Here is a 19,007-nt window from a genome sequence, read left to right as displayed (position 1 = left end):
AATAACTAACAAACCATGTAACGATTGCTTACTTCAGCCCAGTATTGCCACTGCTATTATGCAGTTGTTTGTTTTGGTGTGCTCTACTTTTCCGGTGATTTTTCTCTTGGTTACTGTGCATGATCCTGGATCCCCCAACTTCCCTGCCTCTATTGATGGGGCCAGATTCTGGTTTTGGTCCCCAGCAAGCACTCATGAATTGATGAAACCTGGTGCAGCTCTTAAGAATGTCAGCTAGCCAGGTAGGCAGCTAGGGGAGTTACCGAGAGATCCACCGGAAAGAGGCATTTCATTACATTCAACACTGGCTTATTGACCATGCAACACCGTTTTTATTTATATTTATATTCAGGTTTTCTTATTTTTTTGTAATGTGTGTGTTAAGTCAGGAAGATGTGTATTATTTATGATGGATAAAAGGCAAAATACATTAATTGTTGTAAAAAATTAATGAAATTTAGTAAACGTTATTTGCAACAGAATTTAAGAGTCATTGGATGGGGCCTGGGCAAATTACTGGTAATATGTTCAATTAGGAGTGAAGTTTATGTACTAGACAGTATATCCCTTTTACTCCAAGTTACGATGCATAAAAAACACAACATATGATAACTAAGTAAAGACAAATTATGGAAATAGGATTATTCTAGAGTGGAGAAGTGGGTATGAGAGGCATTCTTGGCAGAGTCCGTAGTACCATGAAAGATGTCGAGTAAATGTTGGACATTTCTATGACAACCCGCAAGAAACATTTTACGCCTAAAGCAGCTGTATGATGTTATGGGGCTGCTGCTTTAGATGTCTAGTTGTACTATTATGAAGCTTAATCTGCATGATGCTACAGTGTGTGCTGTTGATATGACTATTGGATAGCGATGTCTTCATGAGTATCATGCTCTAATATTGTTTAAGTTGTTACCTCCCAAATCCATGATACCCCTAATTTCAGTTAAAACATTTTATGCTCCGGAGATTGATTGCTATGATTTCCCTACAGATAGCCTATAAATTCTGCATGATAGGTACAATACAGGGTACAGTATTACATACTTGCTGAAAATTATAACTTATAATTATTAAAATCTGATTAACAATGTACGAATTAATAGTTTAATACAGATACAGTATAATACTTGCATCTGAAACCATTAATCAATGACTCACTTGTATTCCTATAGAAAGAAACACATAGTTGTCATTAACATCCAGTTGAGCAGACCACACACTAGAAAGTGAAGGGACGACGACGTTTCGGTCCGTCCTGGAGCATTCTCAAGTCGATTGCGACTTGGGAATGGACTTGAGACGGACTTGAGAATGGACCACAATCGACTTGAGAATGGTCCAGGACGGACTGAAACGTCATCGTCTCTTCAACTTCTAGTGTGTGGTCTGGTCAACATACTTCAGCCACGTTATTGTGACTCATCATCTGCACTAACATCCAGGATAGTGACAATTGTTTTACGCACAGCCTGATTAATCCTTCCAATGCAGTGACCAGAAATAATAGTTTGGAAATGTTGTATATCTGATGCCTCGAATGATCACGATAGTTCCAAGTTTTGTTGCTTTACAAATAGATTTGGTTCATTTTTGTCATTTAACAACATGAGTGGCACATGAGAGAATCTGAGAGTAATGTAATTCTACAATAATTGCCAGCAATTTAATTCTTGCCTATTTCATGAAAGTGATTTAGAAACTGATACCTATTATTCATATATGGTGGACCCCATTATCTGGATTTTCATTTTCCAGAATCTTGGATGACTGTACAGTACTATATGGATATAGAAATTGGCTCTCCACCCCATTAATGAATCGTGTGTGGTTAAAAAGAGTTTACCCTCGGTAACTGTAAAGTCTTGATGTAATTTGGCAGCAGAAGATACTTTATAATAATAACAAAAATTAATTTTTCTACACACACACACACACACACATATATATATATATATATATATATATATATATATATATATATATATATATATATATATATATATATATATATATATATATATATATATATATATATATATATTATTAAATATGACCGAAAAAGTAAGATTAATAAGTCTAACACGAATTTTCTCCAAAGCTCCAAAAAAAAACAAAAAAAAGGTAAGCTCCAAAAAACCCAGTATATAGGCAAGACAACAACATCTCTTTCTAGGCGTTTAACGATGCATAAGCAACAGGGCTCCATTAAGGAACATATAATCTCTTCCCATAACCAAACCATCGCCAGAGAAATCCTAGTAAACAACACAGAAATCATCGATAGATACAGCGATAGCAGGCGGCTTGACGTTTGCGAGGCACTACACATCAAGAAGTCAACACCAGCAATCAACAGCCAATTATTGCACAACTATATTCTACCCACCTCAAGACCCCGCTCCAATATAGAAGCATCAAGAAATATGGACCAATAGGCTTTCTACAAACACTTCTATTCAATACCCATTGTTTCTGTTCTGTCTTGTGTTGATACTTTTAATACCCTATTAATATCCCCTAGTGTTCTGTCTTGTGTTAATGCCACATCACCCTTCCCACCTCACTCAAATGTAGATATAAAATCAGGGAAACGCAAGTTCTAATCAGTTGTGTATTTGTGAAGTCTTTGAAAATGTAATAAGTTTTACGAAACGCGCCCGTGTCGCGTCAGACTAGAAATAAAAATGAATTTTGGAGAAGTGATTTTTGATTTACCTCCAGCAGTGAAGCGTAATGTACGAAAGATTGAGAAAATTCGTGTTAGAATTATTAATCTTACTTTTTCGGTCATATTTAATAATATATGTCTACAGGAAAGACTGCTACCAAAATATACTAATATATATATATATATATATATATATATATATATATATATATATATATATATATATAATATATATATATATGTATATATATATATATATATAATATATATTTATTTATTTATTTATTTTGGTAGCAGTCTTTCCTGTAGACATATATTATTAAATATGGCCGAAAAAGTAAGATTAATAATTCTAACACGAATTTTCTCGATCTTTCGTACGTTTCTTTTCACTGTTGGTGGTAATTCAAAAATAAATTCTCCAAAATTCATTTTTATTTCTAGTCTGACGCGACACTTGAGCGCGTTTCGTAAAACTTATTACATTTTCAAAGACTTTAGTTTACACATACACAACTGAATAGAACTTACACATCTTCGATTTGTTTATATCTACATTTGAGTGAGGTGGATGGGGTGAGGTGGTATTAATAGGGTATTAAATTCCTAAACACAAGACAGAACACGAAACAATGGGTATTGAATGGAAGTGATTGTAGAAAGCCTATTGGTCCATATTTCTTGATGCTTCTATATTGGAGCGGAGTCTTGAGGTGGGTAGAATATAGTTGTGCATTAATTGGCTGTTGATTGCTGGTGTTGACTTCTTGCATCAAGAAATATGGACCAACAGGCTTTCTACAATCACTTCCATTCAATACCCATTGTTTCGTGTTCTGTCTTGTGTTTAGGAATTTAATACCCTATTAATACCACCTCACTCAAATGTAGATATAAACAAATCGAAGATGTATAAGTTCTATTCAGTTGTGTATGTGTAAACTAAAGTTTTTGAAAATGTAATAAGTTTTACGAAACGCGCTCGTGTCGCGTCAGACTAGAAATAAAAATGAATTTTGGAGAATTGATTTTTTAATTACCACCAACAGTGAAAAGAAACGTACGAAAGATTGAGAAAATTCGTGTTAGAATTATTAATTTTACTTTTTCGGTCATATTTAATATATATATATGTCGTACCTAGTAGCCAGAACGCACTTATCAGCCTACTATGCAAGGCCCGATTTGCCTAATAAGCCAAGTTTTCATGAATTATTATATTTTCTCAATTTTTTTTCTTATGAAATGATAAACCTATCCATTTCATTATGTATGAGGTAAATTTTTTTTTATTGGAGTTAAAATTAACGTAGATATATGACCGAATCTAACCAACCCTACCTAACCTAACCTAACCTATCTTGATAGGTTAGGTTAGGTAGCCGAAAAAGTTAGGTTAGGTTAGGTTAGGTAGGTTAGGTTGCCGAAAAATATTAATTCTTGAAAACTTGGCTTATTAGGCAAATCGGGCCTTGCATAGTAGGCTGAGAAGTGCGTTCTGGCTACTAGGTACGACATATATATATATATATATATATATATATATATATATATATATATGTTTCATTGAATATGACCGCATATTCTGTATTTATTATTTTCTGGTTTAGGGCTTCTATCCCTCTAACTATTTTCTTAGCATCAGGGCTTAATTGGAATAGGAGTTCTCCAAAACTCATTTTCGTACTTTTAAGGTGAAGAAAAGAAGTGATTTACTATAGAGTGTATTACACTTATTTGTATAATTTGCACGACGTTTCGAACCTCCATGGTTCATTCTCAAGTGAACAGATCTTACAATACTAGTTGATTTTATACCCGCATTAGGTCAGGTGATAATACAATGAAGGTGAAAAACATGGGGGGATACATAAGGGATAAACATAGGGGCTGCAGAAGGCTTATTGGCCCATACGAGGCATCTCCTATCTAAACACAAAGATTAATCCAGTGTAATTGGCCTGTTATGTTGGACATTGTCTTCTGTGTTGGCATCGATATGTTCTTGTCTTGTCCTTACTCTCATGGTGGGTAGAGTAAATAGTTCCGTGATTTGGGTGTTCATGGTAGGTCGCTCTATTCTTATGTGAATTGCCTCAAGAATTTGTAATCTTCTTGAATCTTGGGTTTTGTCTATTATGCAAGTATTCTTGTTCAACATTTCTCTTGTTAGAGTAATGTCATGGGCTTGTCTCATGTGATTCCTAGGGGCACCAGATTGAAGATGGCATGTCAGACGCCTCGTCAGCTTGGTCGACGTCATACCTATGTACTTACATTGAAGGTTACATCCTTCGTGGGGGCAAGTGTACATGTATACAACGCTTGACTGCTGTAGAGGGTTCTCCGTCGGCTTCGGGCTGTTTTTGATAAGGAGTTCGGAAGTCTTCTTGGTTCTGTAGAATATTATCAGGTTTATGTTTTGGTTAGGAGTAGTGCTTTTTACTCCTTTACGGATTATTTCTTTCATTATTCTTTCCTCTTTTATATGTTCACTGTGCATGGTTGATTTGTAATATAATTTTATTGGGGGTGTTGTGGTTTCTGTTCTAGGTTCTGTTCTAGGTTCAGAACCTAGAACAGAAACCACAACACCCCCAATAAAATTATATTACAAATCAACCATGCACAGTGAACATATAAAAGTGGAAAGAATAATGAAAGAAATAATCCGTAAAGGAGTAAAAAGCACTACTCCTAACCAAAACATAAACCTGATAATATTCTACAAAACCAAGAAGACTTCCGAACTCCTAATCAAAAACAGCCCGAAGCCGACGGAGAACCCTCTACAGCAGTCAAGCATTGTATACATGTACACTTGCCCCCACGAAGGATGTAACCTTCAATGTAAGTACATAGGTATGACGTCGACCAAGCTGACGAGGCGTCTGACATGCCATCTTCAATCTGGTGCCCCTAGGAATCACATGAGACAAGCCCATGACATTACTCTAACAAGAGAAATGTTGAACAAGAATACTTGCATAATAGACAAAACCCAAGATTCAAGAAGATTACAAATTCTTGAGGCAATTCACATAAGAATAGAGCGACCTACCATGAACACCCAAATCACGGAACTATTTACTCTACCCACCATGAGAGTAAGGACAAGACAAGAACATATCGATGCCAACACAGAAGACAATGTCCAACATAACAGGCCAATTACACTGGATTAATCTTTGTGTTTAGATAGGAGATGCCTCGTATGGGCCAATAAGCCTTCTGCAGCCCCTATGGTTATCCCTTATGTATCCCCCCATGTTTTTCACCTTCATTGTATTATCACCTGACCTAATGCGGGTATAAAATCAACTAGTATTGTAAGATCTGTTCACTTGAGAATGAACCATGGAGGTTCGAAACGTCGTGCAAATTATACAAATAAGTGTAATACACTCTATAGTAAATCACTTCTTTTCTTCACCTTAAAAGTACGAAAATGAGTTTTGGAGAACTCCTATTCCAATTAAGCCCTGATGCTAAGAAAATAGTTAGAGGGATAGAAGCCCTAAACCAGAAAATAATAAATACAGAATATGCGGTCATATTCAATGAAACATGTTTGAAAGAAAACCTGCTGCCAGTATACACCAATATATATATATATATATATATATATATATATATATAAAATATATATATATATATATATAAATATATATTTATTTATTTATTTATTTATTTATTTATTTATATTGGTGCACTTATATTAAAATACCGTTACAAGTAAGTTTAGGTCGGTGGAAAATTACAAAAATTTTATTCTGAAAATGTTTATGAAGTTGCGATAGTGTACTATAATTTTGTTTATACGTGATTTATGGACACTGAAAGAGTTGAAGTCTTTATAAATACTTCAACATACTTTAGACGAGGTTTATAAATATTTTTTGGTACAATAAAATACCTGTACTGTAGATACATGCAGCTTTAAAACATAAATATTTTATTTCATTACAGAAAAAATCGGTATGCTGCTATGTCATCCCTTGAATTGCATGAATTTGCAGCGATACAATTTGGAATTGAATGTACACAAATTTTTAATGCACAAGGAGAGATTTAATGGAACACAATTTGATGCATGTAGTTTGAACAACTTTTTTCTTCAGTGATGCCAAATGCTATGCACTGGCCTTGTGACTTCTCTTAATTATCTTGTTTTCCGTGCACTTCACTTACATTGATACTTCCCTGCACCCTCCAAACGCCCTGCACTTCATTATGTAGTTTTTGTGCTCGGACAGTATTGGAAGCATTTAGTAACAATGTTCGGTTCAGTATTTTATTGAGGGAAGCTTGGAAAAAAAAAAGAAATTTTGGATGTTTTTAGAAAGCATCCTTAGTTGTCTTATATACAGTTGACTTCATTGTTAAATTTTGCTGCACAAAGTTTTCTAGAACCACACAGGTTTAAGGCTGACTGTAGTATTTTACCATAAATATTGCTTTTTAATTTAGTGAAGTTGATAGTTAAAATAAATTAGTTTGATAGTTTCCTATTTCCAATTAGTGGAAATAGGAAAAGATTAAGCTTTTTTCTTTCAGCTGGTTCAAGTCCAAAATTCCCTGTTAGCAAAATGGTTTTAATAAATTGCCATAAAAGAATATAGAAAATTTATTTAAGTACCATTAAAGTTTGTTTTCAAGGCAGTTTGCTGAGCTGGAGAGCAACCACTGTTGATGTTTTCTCCAGAAGGACGGGTAGCAACAGCTTCAACACTGGCAGCATCTTCGTAAGTACACATGGATGAGTTCACCTCAAAGGGTAATGTGACAGAAGATAGAGCAACAGCACGATCAGGAAATGACACAGGACGAGGCAATGCTTCACCTATTTTCATCCAATCGACCTGTAAGGAAAAAAATTTAGAACATCAAAACACAAATCCTTTGAATAAATTCTAGTGAAACTTTGCATATTCCTTCAAGGCAATATTTGTCCCACTATAAACAAACTAGCATTCCACATACCTATGAAATAAAAACCCATACATTTTTTTAATTGTATGGTGTCAATATATAGTATCAATATATTCGTGGCAATTCCCACCACATGTCTGGCCCGGGTAAACTTCTCGGGAGTGTCTGCTCCATGAACACTCATGAATTGTGACATCATTGCGAGTTATTCTCACCACCTTACCTAAAGTAAGCTACTGTATTTTTTATTATTATTTCCTGTCATCAGGGAACACATTTGAACAATATTAACTCAAAAATATTTTCCAGAATTAACTTAGTTCTTGTACACCAGCTGGTTGTCATGTAAATTGAGTGTGCAGTGTGCAGAGGTTCAGTATTAACAAATGTAGGTACAAGAGCTGATGACTTTTGAACCCCCCCCCCCATTAGCAGGCTGAGTGATCTCCCTCCCACAGCTTATCTGAAGTCTTGCTCAATTAGTTTTCGACGTAAAATGATCTAATTAATTAATTTATAACCAAGTACCCAAATACTCCTGGGAGAAAAAGTTAGAGATTGTTGATAAAATTTCCCACCCCTTCCTAGTGGAATGACTTGGGAAAACTATAATAATCACTAAAAGATGAAAGTGGTAGGGAAGATATGATTACAACACAAATTCTCAAGGGAATTGACAGGAAATAACAAGGACTTTTTTTTTTTTTTTTTAAATGAGTGGTGCATGAACAAGGGGACATAGAACTAAGCAAATTATCCAGGGCAACAATTTGTACCATTTTAAGGAATAACATATGGATGCAATGCCATTCATTAACATACCTTAGATCTAAGTATATGAACCTGTGGGAGAACATGAGAGCCACAGGCACACTGACTGCCAGACACAAAGTTGAATGATCCAAGACGAGCCTGACAACTTGGGCAGTTTATTTTCCCCTTAGTCCAAGAACTCTGCAGGAATTTCATCCATTGTATTAATACTGTACATTACAAACACCACCCAAGTTATATTAAAGAATTATTACTTTAACTAATAACATTTCCTCTTATAACCAGCCAAGGTCGCATCTGGGATGCTTAACCATTCAAGCTTTGTAATTAATACTGTATTTTGGATTACATCACTATAAAGTTCAATGATTGATGAAAATGCATAAGAATATTAAATAAGAAGGTTTTAATATAGAAATGCTGTTCATCAGCTGCCAAGTCAATCTTTAATACAAAAAAGCATATAAATGTTATAATTAAAGATTAATTAATGAACAGTAGTACTAATATTACACATCATGAAACAAGATTCTTATTATTTTCTGGATATTAGAAAGTAATTAAGAAATAACTAATTTTAAATTTTGTAATAGCTGTTATGTTGTGCATTGCCTGAAAATAGACTCCTTCAGCCAACATTATGCTGAGGGTTGACCAACAATGAGTTCCAACTTACATGTATGAATATGGTATCAGATATGAATATGTAGCTGCATTGGTTATTTTGGTACAGTACCGAGATTGACTGATGCATACAGAGTTTTATCATTGTTAAGATGTGACAAACTTGGCACCTCAACACTAAATCCTAAGTACATCTCACTACAGTATTTATATCCAACAGGATGTAATTTGAATTAGGTGAATTACATGGCCATAATGTCATCTGACACCCACAGGCAGTTGTGTGATGTCATGTGTGTGGTTTGCATCTGGATTTAATCCTCAAGCCAAACCTGTGGCCAGGCTTGGTATGTGAGAATCCAACAGACTGCTGCCTGGAGTGGCCTGCAGACTCTCACATCCACTATAACCCAATTGGCATGGCCCCTCTTGTAGGTAGTAGTCAATTTTTTTCTTGAGGTCCTGGTCGAGGACCGGGCCGCGGGGACACTAAAGCCCCGAAATCATCTCAAGATATTGCCGAAACGAAAGTGGAGGTTATATATTTCTTATACAGTACTTGCGGAGAGGATATAACATCCTTAGAATTCTGATGTTCATACAACATTTTCTGATTGTGCCTATAGATCCATTTTACCTATTTGTTAACCATAAAATGTGAGAACTTTTGCAAGAAAAAAATTCAATGTTAGGGTTTTTAATTCTTTACAGTACAATTCAATTATGTAGCGTATTATATTGTCTAAGAAATAAAAGAAGAAAATAAGCAGCTCATAATTAATCTTAACCTGCCATGATTTCCAAAATACAAAACTTACTTCGTTTACAGCTGTCAATATGAAGGCTGGGAAAGATTCCTCTGATAAATACAGGCAGTTGTGTTCCATCACTGATGGGCAACAGCTTCCAGACTCCCCACTCATATTTCCCACTGAAAATGTTCTAAATGTATCAAGCATATATTAATCTTTAATGTTAAATAGCAAGTAATATACTGTACTCTACAGCAAGTCAGTAAGTTGTGAATACAGTGCTAAGGCATCAAAATCTATACGAAAACTTGGAAATAGAAACTATCTAACATTCAAAAATATATTTGTATAAGCCTAGGGGTAAATATTGTGACCTGCGGGTTGTCAGTTGTGCCCAAAATAACAACTGGCATCCAACATAAAACTTGTATTGATTCAGTGCAACTAGCATACTGTGGCAGCCAGATAAAAGTCCATGGTCATTAGAAGAAACACTGTTTTAGGCAACCTTGATATTTTACACAGAACATTTCACACAATATTGTGGAATATTAAATATTAAAGTAAATTAAAGTAACGTCACTGATCCTCAGGCACTTGAGCCACTTTTTCCTTTTTTTGGCTCACTGAGATTTTGGAGGCCCTAGAGAGTTCTGCCCCCTTTGCCTTCCCAGCAGGGTGTCACAAGTCTTTGAGTCTGTGTTCTGTTCCTTCCAGCTGGTGATACGAGGTCTTCAGTTCTGGGCACATGCTGGGCACCACAGACCATGGGTTCCAGTCCAATGATCGTAACAAATAAAGCATGCAAGATGAGACTGCATCTCAGAATATTATACCTAACTGCTGTATTATTGTAAACAAATTCTATGCTCTTACTAATGTCTGATAATGCCAATTCATAAAATTGCTAGCATTCTTCACAATTATATGACAAATCATTCCCTTTCCAATTCACATCTAATCTAAAACTAAATAACTTAACAACTCAAGTCTGACCTTAACCCAAACAATTTAGCCTAAATTCCTCAACAGCGACCAGAAATGTGCAGCTAGCTATCAAAATTTAAAAGGAAATGGGGCAAACTTCTTGTTACCTCTTCAAATTATTGCACTAAGTACTTTTAAACTGACATACATATACTGTATTTGATCCTTAATAAATCATATTCATATAAGTTATGAAATGATGAGAAAATGAGTGAAACTAACCAGTATCATGGTACTCCTGGCTATGGGCATCAAGAAGACAAAATTCATCCTTAAAGAGGAGCACTTTGCGGCACTTCCTGCATTGCACTCGTTCTTTCTCAACCATGCTGTTGAATAAACATTAAGAGTACAGAAATTATAGGTAGACCTGGAGGGCTACATGGAGGATGGGGAGAGGGGAAGGTGTGGGGAGAGGAGAGGGACAAAGGGGAAAGGTAGGGGGAAGAGGAGGGTAGAAAGGAATGGGGGCAGGAGAGAGGGAGGGAAATAAAGGGAAAGAGGGAAAGAGAGGGAGAGTAGTGAGAGGGGAGGGGGGAGAAGGGGAGGAGAGGAGAGGGAGAGTGTAGGAAGAAGAAAATACAGGTAGTTGCCCATGCCACCCAAGATCTGCCCCCTTCCCCCTCCTCCTCCTCCACCTTTACTGCAAATTACAAATGTGGTAGTGCAACCTTGCTAGAATGAATTCTTGTAAAAGGTACACATTAAAGTTCAATAAATGTTTTTTATTATAACACGTGTTCGGATCTATGAGAATTAGTGTGTAAAAGCCACGACTGTGCCAATGTGTCGACACAAATGTGTTTTGAGAGGACCATGTGGTGTCACTGCCAGCCCATCTAAGAAAGATCAAGAGTCCATACCAACAAATTTTTTTGCTAAATTCAATATATTTGAAGAATTACTAAAAATGCAAATGATGAGTCACAACAATGCGGCTGAAGATATAATAACCAAACCACACCGCTAGAAGATGGAGACGACGACATTTCAGTCCGTCCTGATCCATTATCAAGTTGATCGTCACAATCAATAATGGTCCAGGACAGACTGAAATGTCATAAGTCTTCATCTTCTTGCGTGCCGTTTTGTCATCGATTACCGAATTTTGCCATGCCACAGAACAGAGGTAATATTATCTTACAATAGGGATCAATCTCTTACTCCTAACTTGCTATGCCTCTTTTATAGGATAAAGTTACCAGCTATCAGAGACTTGGGAAAGTTAGTCACATTCATGGTACATAGATAAAAAAAAAAGTAATACTGCACTACATTTAGTACAAAACTTAGGATCGTAGTGTATCGTACAGAAGCTGTAAATGCCAAAACTGTTGAACTTTAAAATCGATCTAGAAAAAATCATCAGGACAAATGGGGAGGAAACCTTTGACAAGCTGCCATCTTCTTGTGCCCATCGAGGCCACTACTATTAGTGGCCTCGAAAATTATATTCAGGTAAAAGTATGGTGCCAAGTTACTTGGACCATTGGGGATTAAATGCCATTCCCCTTGGCTTTAGGGTCCCCTTATAGGACATAGGTACCCTAAGTAAGACAACTGTTGTGGGTTGCATCCTCGAGAAGGTCAGCTCCACCTTGGGGCAAACCTCCATACAAGTCTAGGAAAACGTCCCCAACAACAGGAATTATTTGTAAAGTTCTTTTTCTAAATAAAACAATTTGTTGCGCCTTCAACTCTTAAGCAATTGAACTTGTAACTGTGAAAGAAGCGCACCCGGAAACAAACAAATAGCTAACATTTGTGTTGTTACATGTAACAAGAATAATGGGTGTAATTGTTGGATTGTTGTTGCTTAACCCAGAGACTGACCTCCCAGACGGACGATCACGTCACCATAATAACAACACCCAGCCAGTAGTGACCAGTCAGACACGAAACATTTCCTTAACATACACAGTTTATCATGATACCTGATGACGCCTCCACATGCTAGCTAACCTAACGTCATCTAGTGAGTGAAATACTAACTACTTGATATAGAAAACATCAAAACTTTTTAATTTGAAGGGTAAACTTGTCTAATAATATAAGTTAACGCATAAAATTATAATATAAATTAATTTATTGTGTCGGAGGACAGGCAGCCAGCCTATAACAAGCTGACTAGCTCAGCTGCTGGGTGAACAGGTGCATTAGGTACTAGGAAATGCGCCCAACAATTTGTCCCGCCTGGGATTCGACCCGGAATTCTCGAGTGTAAGTCGAGAATTAGCCTGATATCCCCATCCTGCGAGACCGAGATATTAGAAGAACTTAAAGCTATATAGTTTCTGATCTTCGCTCTGTAATCCTCCATATAGATTAGGGTAGCGGCACGTTACATTTACCTGAGGGCCACTAACACCTTTAGTGCCCTCGACGAGGACAGGAAGCCGGCAGCTTCTCAGAGGCCTTCCCCATTAGTCCTGATAATTTTTTAAAGCTGGACAAGCTCAGCAGAGTTTTAGCATTTACAGCTTGGGCGGGTAGGCGGTTCCATGGGTTAATAACCCTGTGGGTGAAAAAGCATCTCATGTTATCAGTCCTACAGTGTGCCTTGTTGAGCTTGAAACCGTCGCTCCTTCTTTGTGTTACATCTGACCTTTTGGAGAAGTTGTCCGGATCAACATCCTCCAAATTGTTCAGAATTTTGAACGTTTCAATGATCAGCTATATATGTGTAGTGAAGATAGTTACAGTGATGAATGTAGTTTGTAGTGAACATGGTTAATAATAATAATAATAATAATAATAATAATAATAATAATAATAATAATAATAATAATAATAATAATAATAATATATTTATTTAGGCAAAAATACATACAAACATAGGATACACGAACACTGAATTATAAATATAATGCCAATCCTGATCTCAAAAGCTTCATAGAAGGTTGTAACAGAACCCATGAGCACCACACCAGAAATAAATAGTTTTGATATTCCTAGAGTACGACTTAATCAAACCAGAAATGCTCTACAAATCAAGGGGCCCAGAATGTGGAATGACCTTCCCAACCATGTTAAAGACAGTACCTCTCTCAACCAGTTTAAGTTAAAAACGAAGCTATACCTAATAAATTCCCTGTAACCTACCTTACCTCTCTATTGTCAACCCATGTATGTTTTTTGTTTTTTTTTTGTTTTTCAAATCAACGCTGTTTTAATGTAATTTTCTGTAATAATTTGTAATTGTATTTGTGCTGTTTTTCAACAATGTTCCCCCCTCTTTTACCTCTATTTTTATTTGTACTCAACGCATTTTTTTCTTTTTACCCATTAGTTTTAAGCTTTAGTCAGTAGTGTTTTTTCCTGCCCGAAACGCTTTGCGTAATAGTGGCTTTAGGCATTGTATGTACTAGCTCTTATCTATAAAGCCAACAAACTTTGTAAAATCTCTTTATGTATGTACCTTTGCCTAAATAAAAATTATTATTATTATTATTATTATTATAAATATATTTATAATCTACCCGAAACACTATGCGTGCTAGTGGCATTACAAGAATGTAAAACATCAATGTTATGTACTCTCATAAGCCCAATGTACCTTCTTGTACATAAATAAATAAATAAATAAATAAATATATAAATATAAATGCCCTTAGCTTTCAGGCTTGCCAGAAAAAAAAAATGTGTAAATACAAAATACAAATATATAAATTTATTCTAATATTTAATAATTTTCTAAGCTGTGTACAGTGAATTATAATGATTTTTTAATTAATTTTAATTCATACGGAATCTTAAAAAGTTTTATCAAAAATGAATTCTGGTATGTTGTGATGACGTCACGGTGAGTAGGGAAGGTGTCGACCCGTCTGGCCGCCTCCTTCCTGTAATGAATAGTTCCTTCTCTAGGTATTACCTCTCTCATGCCGCTAATGTCATTGTTGGTTGAGTAGTGTAAATAAATTATGATCTGTTGCATGGTAAGTTTAGGTAAAAATATATATAGTTTATAAAGTTACTTAAATATATACTGGCTGCCTGTACCCCAGCAATTAATTATATTGATAATCCATTGTGTCAGGGGGACAGGCAGCCAGTTTATATGTACAGTACATGTTAAGCTTATATCGAAATCTCCCCCCCCCCCAAGGGTCAAATTACTGACCCTCCCCAGGATGCAACCCCACATAACTCTTGAGTATGTACTTACTGCTAGGTGAACAGGTGCATTAGGTGATAGGAAATACGCCCAACCATTTCTGACCCACCCGGGATTCGAACCCGAAATTCTCAGTTGTGAGTCTGAACGAACCCGACTGTACTACCGGGACCCTGAATATCATTATTATTATTATTATTTTTATTATTATTATTATTATAATGTAATAATAACAATAATAATTCTTATTCTAAAGAATGTGTGTACAAAGAACATAAGAGTAATGTACTCTATATGCAGGATCCAAGAGTCCATGTTTGATCCTGATGGCACAAAGAGGTGAGTACAATTGTAGGGGCATGAGTTACAAATACTAATGAAGCCACTATAATGCAAAGCGTTTCGGGCAAAACTTAATATAGAAAACAATTTGACTAAAGGTGTGAGGGGATAAAACACTTCATACTAAAAGAGAATTAAGCTGACAAAATGAGAACGTTCAAGGAAAATAACAATTAATACAAAAAAAAGGTGATACATAAGGATGACAGGCATAGACTATTACCTTATGGAGTAATGTACATGGAGGCTGTTTTCAGTCCTACATTGTGGCTCGTTGAGTTCGAAGTTGTTGCTTCTTGTTTGTGTTACATCTGACCTTTTGAAGAAATTGTCTTGATCAACATCGTCCAAATAGTTCAGTATTTTAAAAGTTTCAATGAAATCAGCCCTGTCATGCCTAGTTTGTGGTGTTAGCCATGTGGCCCTCAACCATTCCTGGTATGGGAGATGACTTAATTCTGGAATGATTTGCAGTCCCCGTAGCGAAGTGGTAAGATACTCACCTGGCGTTTTGCGAGCGCTTTGGCCTGGTTCGTATCCTGGCTGCGGAGGATTTATTGGGCACCAATCCTTAACTGAATCCTCTGTTGATCCAACAGTAAAATGGGTACCTGGTGGTTAAACGATATGGCAGATCGTATTCCAGAGAAAATTAGGATTAAGGACTTGCCAGAAATGCTATGCATGCTAGTGGCTGTACAAGAATGTAAGAACTCTTGTATACAGGTATATAAATAAATAAATAAATAAATAAATTTTGCTGCCCAGTGTTGAACTTTTTCTAATGCAACTATGTCTTTCTGAAGATGAGGTTTCCATGCTTGGATGCAATAATCCAAGTGGGGGGCACACCAGAAATTTATACACCAAACTCACAGTTGAGGAAACACTTAGCCAAACCCATGCTACCAATGTCAAACACAATTTAGCATGGGTGGAACATGAACAAGGGAACTGTAGAAACAAAGTACTGTACCCAAATATGCCACAGAAACATTAGAAAGAATTTTTTATTGTCAAGGTAGTAAACAAATGGAATGCATTAGGCAGTAATGTGGTGGAGGCAGACTCCATACACAGTTTCAAATATAGATATGATAGAGCCCAATAGGCTCAGGAACCTGTACACCAGTTGATTGACAATTGAGAGGTGGTACCAAAGATCTAAAGCTCTACCCCCACAAACACAATTAGGTGAGTACTTTCAGAGTTGACCTAGGGGAGGACGTTGATAAACCTAATAGGCTTCCCGTCCCCAATTATGGAAAATCAAGACAGCATTCTCAGCAAGGTATAAAAATCAAATTAATACTTTTCAAATCTGTTAAATGGCATTGCAGGTTGAAGGTGAGTAAAATATATTACTCACAAGGTAATATAGGTAGTATCACAAAGTAAAATATATTGCAAGGTATGGTAAAATATATTAATGTCAAAATAATTATATATGTATAAATAAATGATGATCTGATGTATAAATCCAATCAATCAGTCAATGAGTATGTGGTTTATAGTATCATGAGCATTTAACTCTTCAGAAATGGTGAGAGAGAACAAAATGGAGTACGAAAACAATATCCAGTTTTTCCCAATCATAAATGGACTACAGAAAATGGCATTATATGAGACAAAGTCGGTGAGTATTGTATTTAGATTAAATATCTAGAACTTCAGTGTTGTTTCATGCTAGGGTAAGTTTTTTCTGTGCTACCTTGTCAGTAGCATCCTTGTGCTTAAGGCCATTACTGGTCAGACTAGCCAACACCAGGCACCCCTGATACTCTCATTGTCTTCCAGGAACAAGGGCAATTGCAATTATTTATTGCCTCCTTTACAAGGTGGGAAGCACATGATGATCAAAGATCACCTCAATTCTGAGGTAAACTGCCATAAATGGAATTTATGGCAATTTAAAAATTGCCATTAAAAGTGGCAAATTAAAAAATTGCCATTAAAAATGTAATGTAAGGAGGCTACAAGACTCAAACTTCCTCTTGAGAAATATTTGGACCGCGCTTAACTACCGAAATAGACTGATAACTACTTAGCAACTAACCTATTAACTTGCTTAATCAGCCACCAAGTCGCAGGCTGGTATTTCTGTGGTCGAGGTAATGAGCCCATCTCACTCTGCCTGGTGATAGGTCAATCAACATCTCCAGTATTCACAGAGACTTGTGACTTGAAGATATATGAACAGCATTTCCTCTGACCATAAGTTGTGTGCAGAGGTTGTGCTAATTATGAGTTTCAGGGCCCTATTTCCTGGTGCTGTGAGCAAAGCTCAGCTCAGAATCAGACTTTGCTGCTTGAAGTTTTGCTAGGAGAAAGGAATGGGATGTACCTTTGTGGTGTGCCTCAATTCTGGAACCTTTGAAGTTTGCTTTCTCTGCATTTTTCCTTCATGCCCTCTCAACAGTTCTCATGGCTATTCTCTCCTAAATTCTTCCTAAATAAGTTAGAATAAGTTTTCTTATTCCTGAATAAGTTTCACGAGCAGTTATGCAAGTACTTACAAACCTGTACATCTTTTCTCAAACTTTGGCAGCTTTGTTTACAATTATTAAAGAGTTAATGAGCTCTGAAGCACCAGGAGGCTGTTTATAACAATAACAACAGTTTATTGGGAAATTTTCATCCTTGTAAACGGTTTAATAAATGTAACCAAAGCCATCAAAGATTGAGGAAAGATGTACACATTCGTAAGTACTTGCATAACTGCTTCGTAAATCTGGCCCTTGGTGGATTTGTTGTTTGTGGAAGTTCAGTCTAGGTGTTTGTAGTGGCTCTCTGTTGTTTTCCAATATTGGTTTTAGCTATTGTTATCCCCACATTGCTTGAGTTTAGGGCTATTTCTGTGATGCTGTCTTGTGCCTTTGCTGGCCAGACAACTTGGGGATACAGTAAGTTCTTTCTCGCTGAGCAGTGACACCTTTCCTCACTCAGTTTAGGAGGAACCTCTCTGGTTGATATTGCCTTTGGTCCTTCCTGTCGACTGGTTGTGCTTCTTGTATGGATTTTTTCTTCCTATTGGATCAGCTCCTGCTCTATAGTGGGCATGGTACCTTATCAAAGTGTTGGGGCATTTTCCTTTTCTCTTCCTTCCCCACTCATTATGTAGTGGCTCCTCAGGAGGATTCTGTTTTTCAGGCTTGTCATCTGGACCAAGGGTGGCCTGCTTGTTTAGTAGGTGTCAGAGAGTGTTTGTTTTATAGATTGACACTTTTACAAAACATTTCTTTGTGTGAGTTCAGGCATCTTGTGTGCTCCTTCCTTTGCATTTAGGCAGGTTTCCTCAGTATTAAGTTGATGTTCGATCCTTTTGTGTTCCACGCCCTGTAGGGTGGGTAGGGGGAATGAAAGTCGTTAAGGGTATGTGGCACTGACTAGTCTCACCAGTAATGGCTAGTGCTTAAGTTCAAGGACGCTACTGGGATGGAGCCAAAAAAAGGGGGCATTTCACCCTCAATTCCTTATTAATTAGTTAGGCACAGTACTGAATAACTAACAGGTTTCAACACCTGGCCTAGCGCCTAAAATCATAATATATTTTAATAAAAAATTTTGGCTGGAGTCAGATACATTTGTTTTGTGTGTGTAGTTGTGCTATATAGTGGTAGTGGGGAGTAGGCAGACTGGTGGCCTAACTGATCATTGACAGTCACTTGTGGAGGTCAAAGAGGGTTTGGTTGGTGGTTGAGTTTTATTTATGATTTCACCTGGGAAGTCACTTTAAGTTATATATACTGTAGTTATCTCCTGTGCTCTTTAAAGCCTGTATGACCCCATAGGGCCTTATGAAGCA

At 36.5% G+C, this 19,007-nt stretch overlaps 2 protein-coding genes across 9 annotated transcripts in view; one reads left to right on the top strand and one right to left on the bottom strand.

Annotated features, from left to right (window-relative positions):
- LOC123765882 (E3 ubiquitin-protein ligase RNF180) overlaps positions 1–12,710 on the bottom strand; it is a 24,525-nt gene extending 11,815 nt beyond the window's left edge. For 2 of the 6 annotated variants that reach the window (XR_011230702.1, XM_045754725.2), the window contains exons 1-5: positions 12,504–12,581; positions 10,966–11,072; positions 9,823–9,935; positions 8,429–8,560; positions 7,314–7,536 (exon numbers count right to left, since the gene is read on the bottom strand). Coding sequence is in view for 5 of the 6 variants with exons in the window: in XM_045754725.2 (XP_045610681.2) it covers positions 7,314–7,536; positions 8,429–8,560; positions 9,823–9,935; positions 10,966–11,071 (574 nt within the window). In the remaining variant the exon portion in view is untranslated. Of the gene's footprint in view, positions 1–7,313; positions 7,537–8,428; positions 8,561–9,822; positions 9,947–10,965; positions 11,073–12,480 lie in introns of all 6 variants that reach the window. The other 4 variants (XM_045754724.2, XM_045754727.2, XM_045754726.2 and 1 more) reach the window with 4 other exon arrangements.
- The window catches only part of FIG4 (polyphosphoinositide phosphatase FIG4), a 54,469-nt gene that overhangs the window by 13,085 nt on the left and 22,377 nt on the right, over positions 1–19,007 (top strand). The window contains exons 1-2 of one of the 3 annotated variants that reach the window (XM_045754718.2): positions 14,534–14,610; positions 16,741–16,838. In XM_045754718.2, coding sequence (XP_045610674.1) covers positions 16,743–16,838 — 96 coding nt within the window. In that variant the 5' untranslated portion in view covers positions 14,534–14,610; positions 16,741–16,742. Of the gene's footprint in view, positions 1–14,533; positions 14,682–16,740; positions 16,839–19,007 lie in introns of those variants that run through there. The other 2 variants (XM_045754721.2, XM_069337337.1) reach the window with 2 other exon arrangements.

The sequence above is a fragment of the Procambarus clarkii genome, chromosome 37 (assembly GCF_040958095.1).
Source record: "Procambarus clarkii isolate CNS0578487 chromosome 37, FALCON_Pclarkii_2.0, whole genome shotgun sequence".
NCBI classification, from domain to species: Eukaryota; Metazoa; Arthropoda; class Malacostraca; order Decapoda; family Cambaridae; genus Procambarus; species Procambarus clarkii.
Note: the sequence above shows the minus strand (reverse complement) of the source record. Positions and strands in the feature narration are given on the sequence as shown.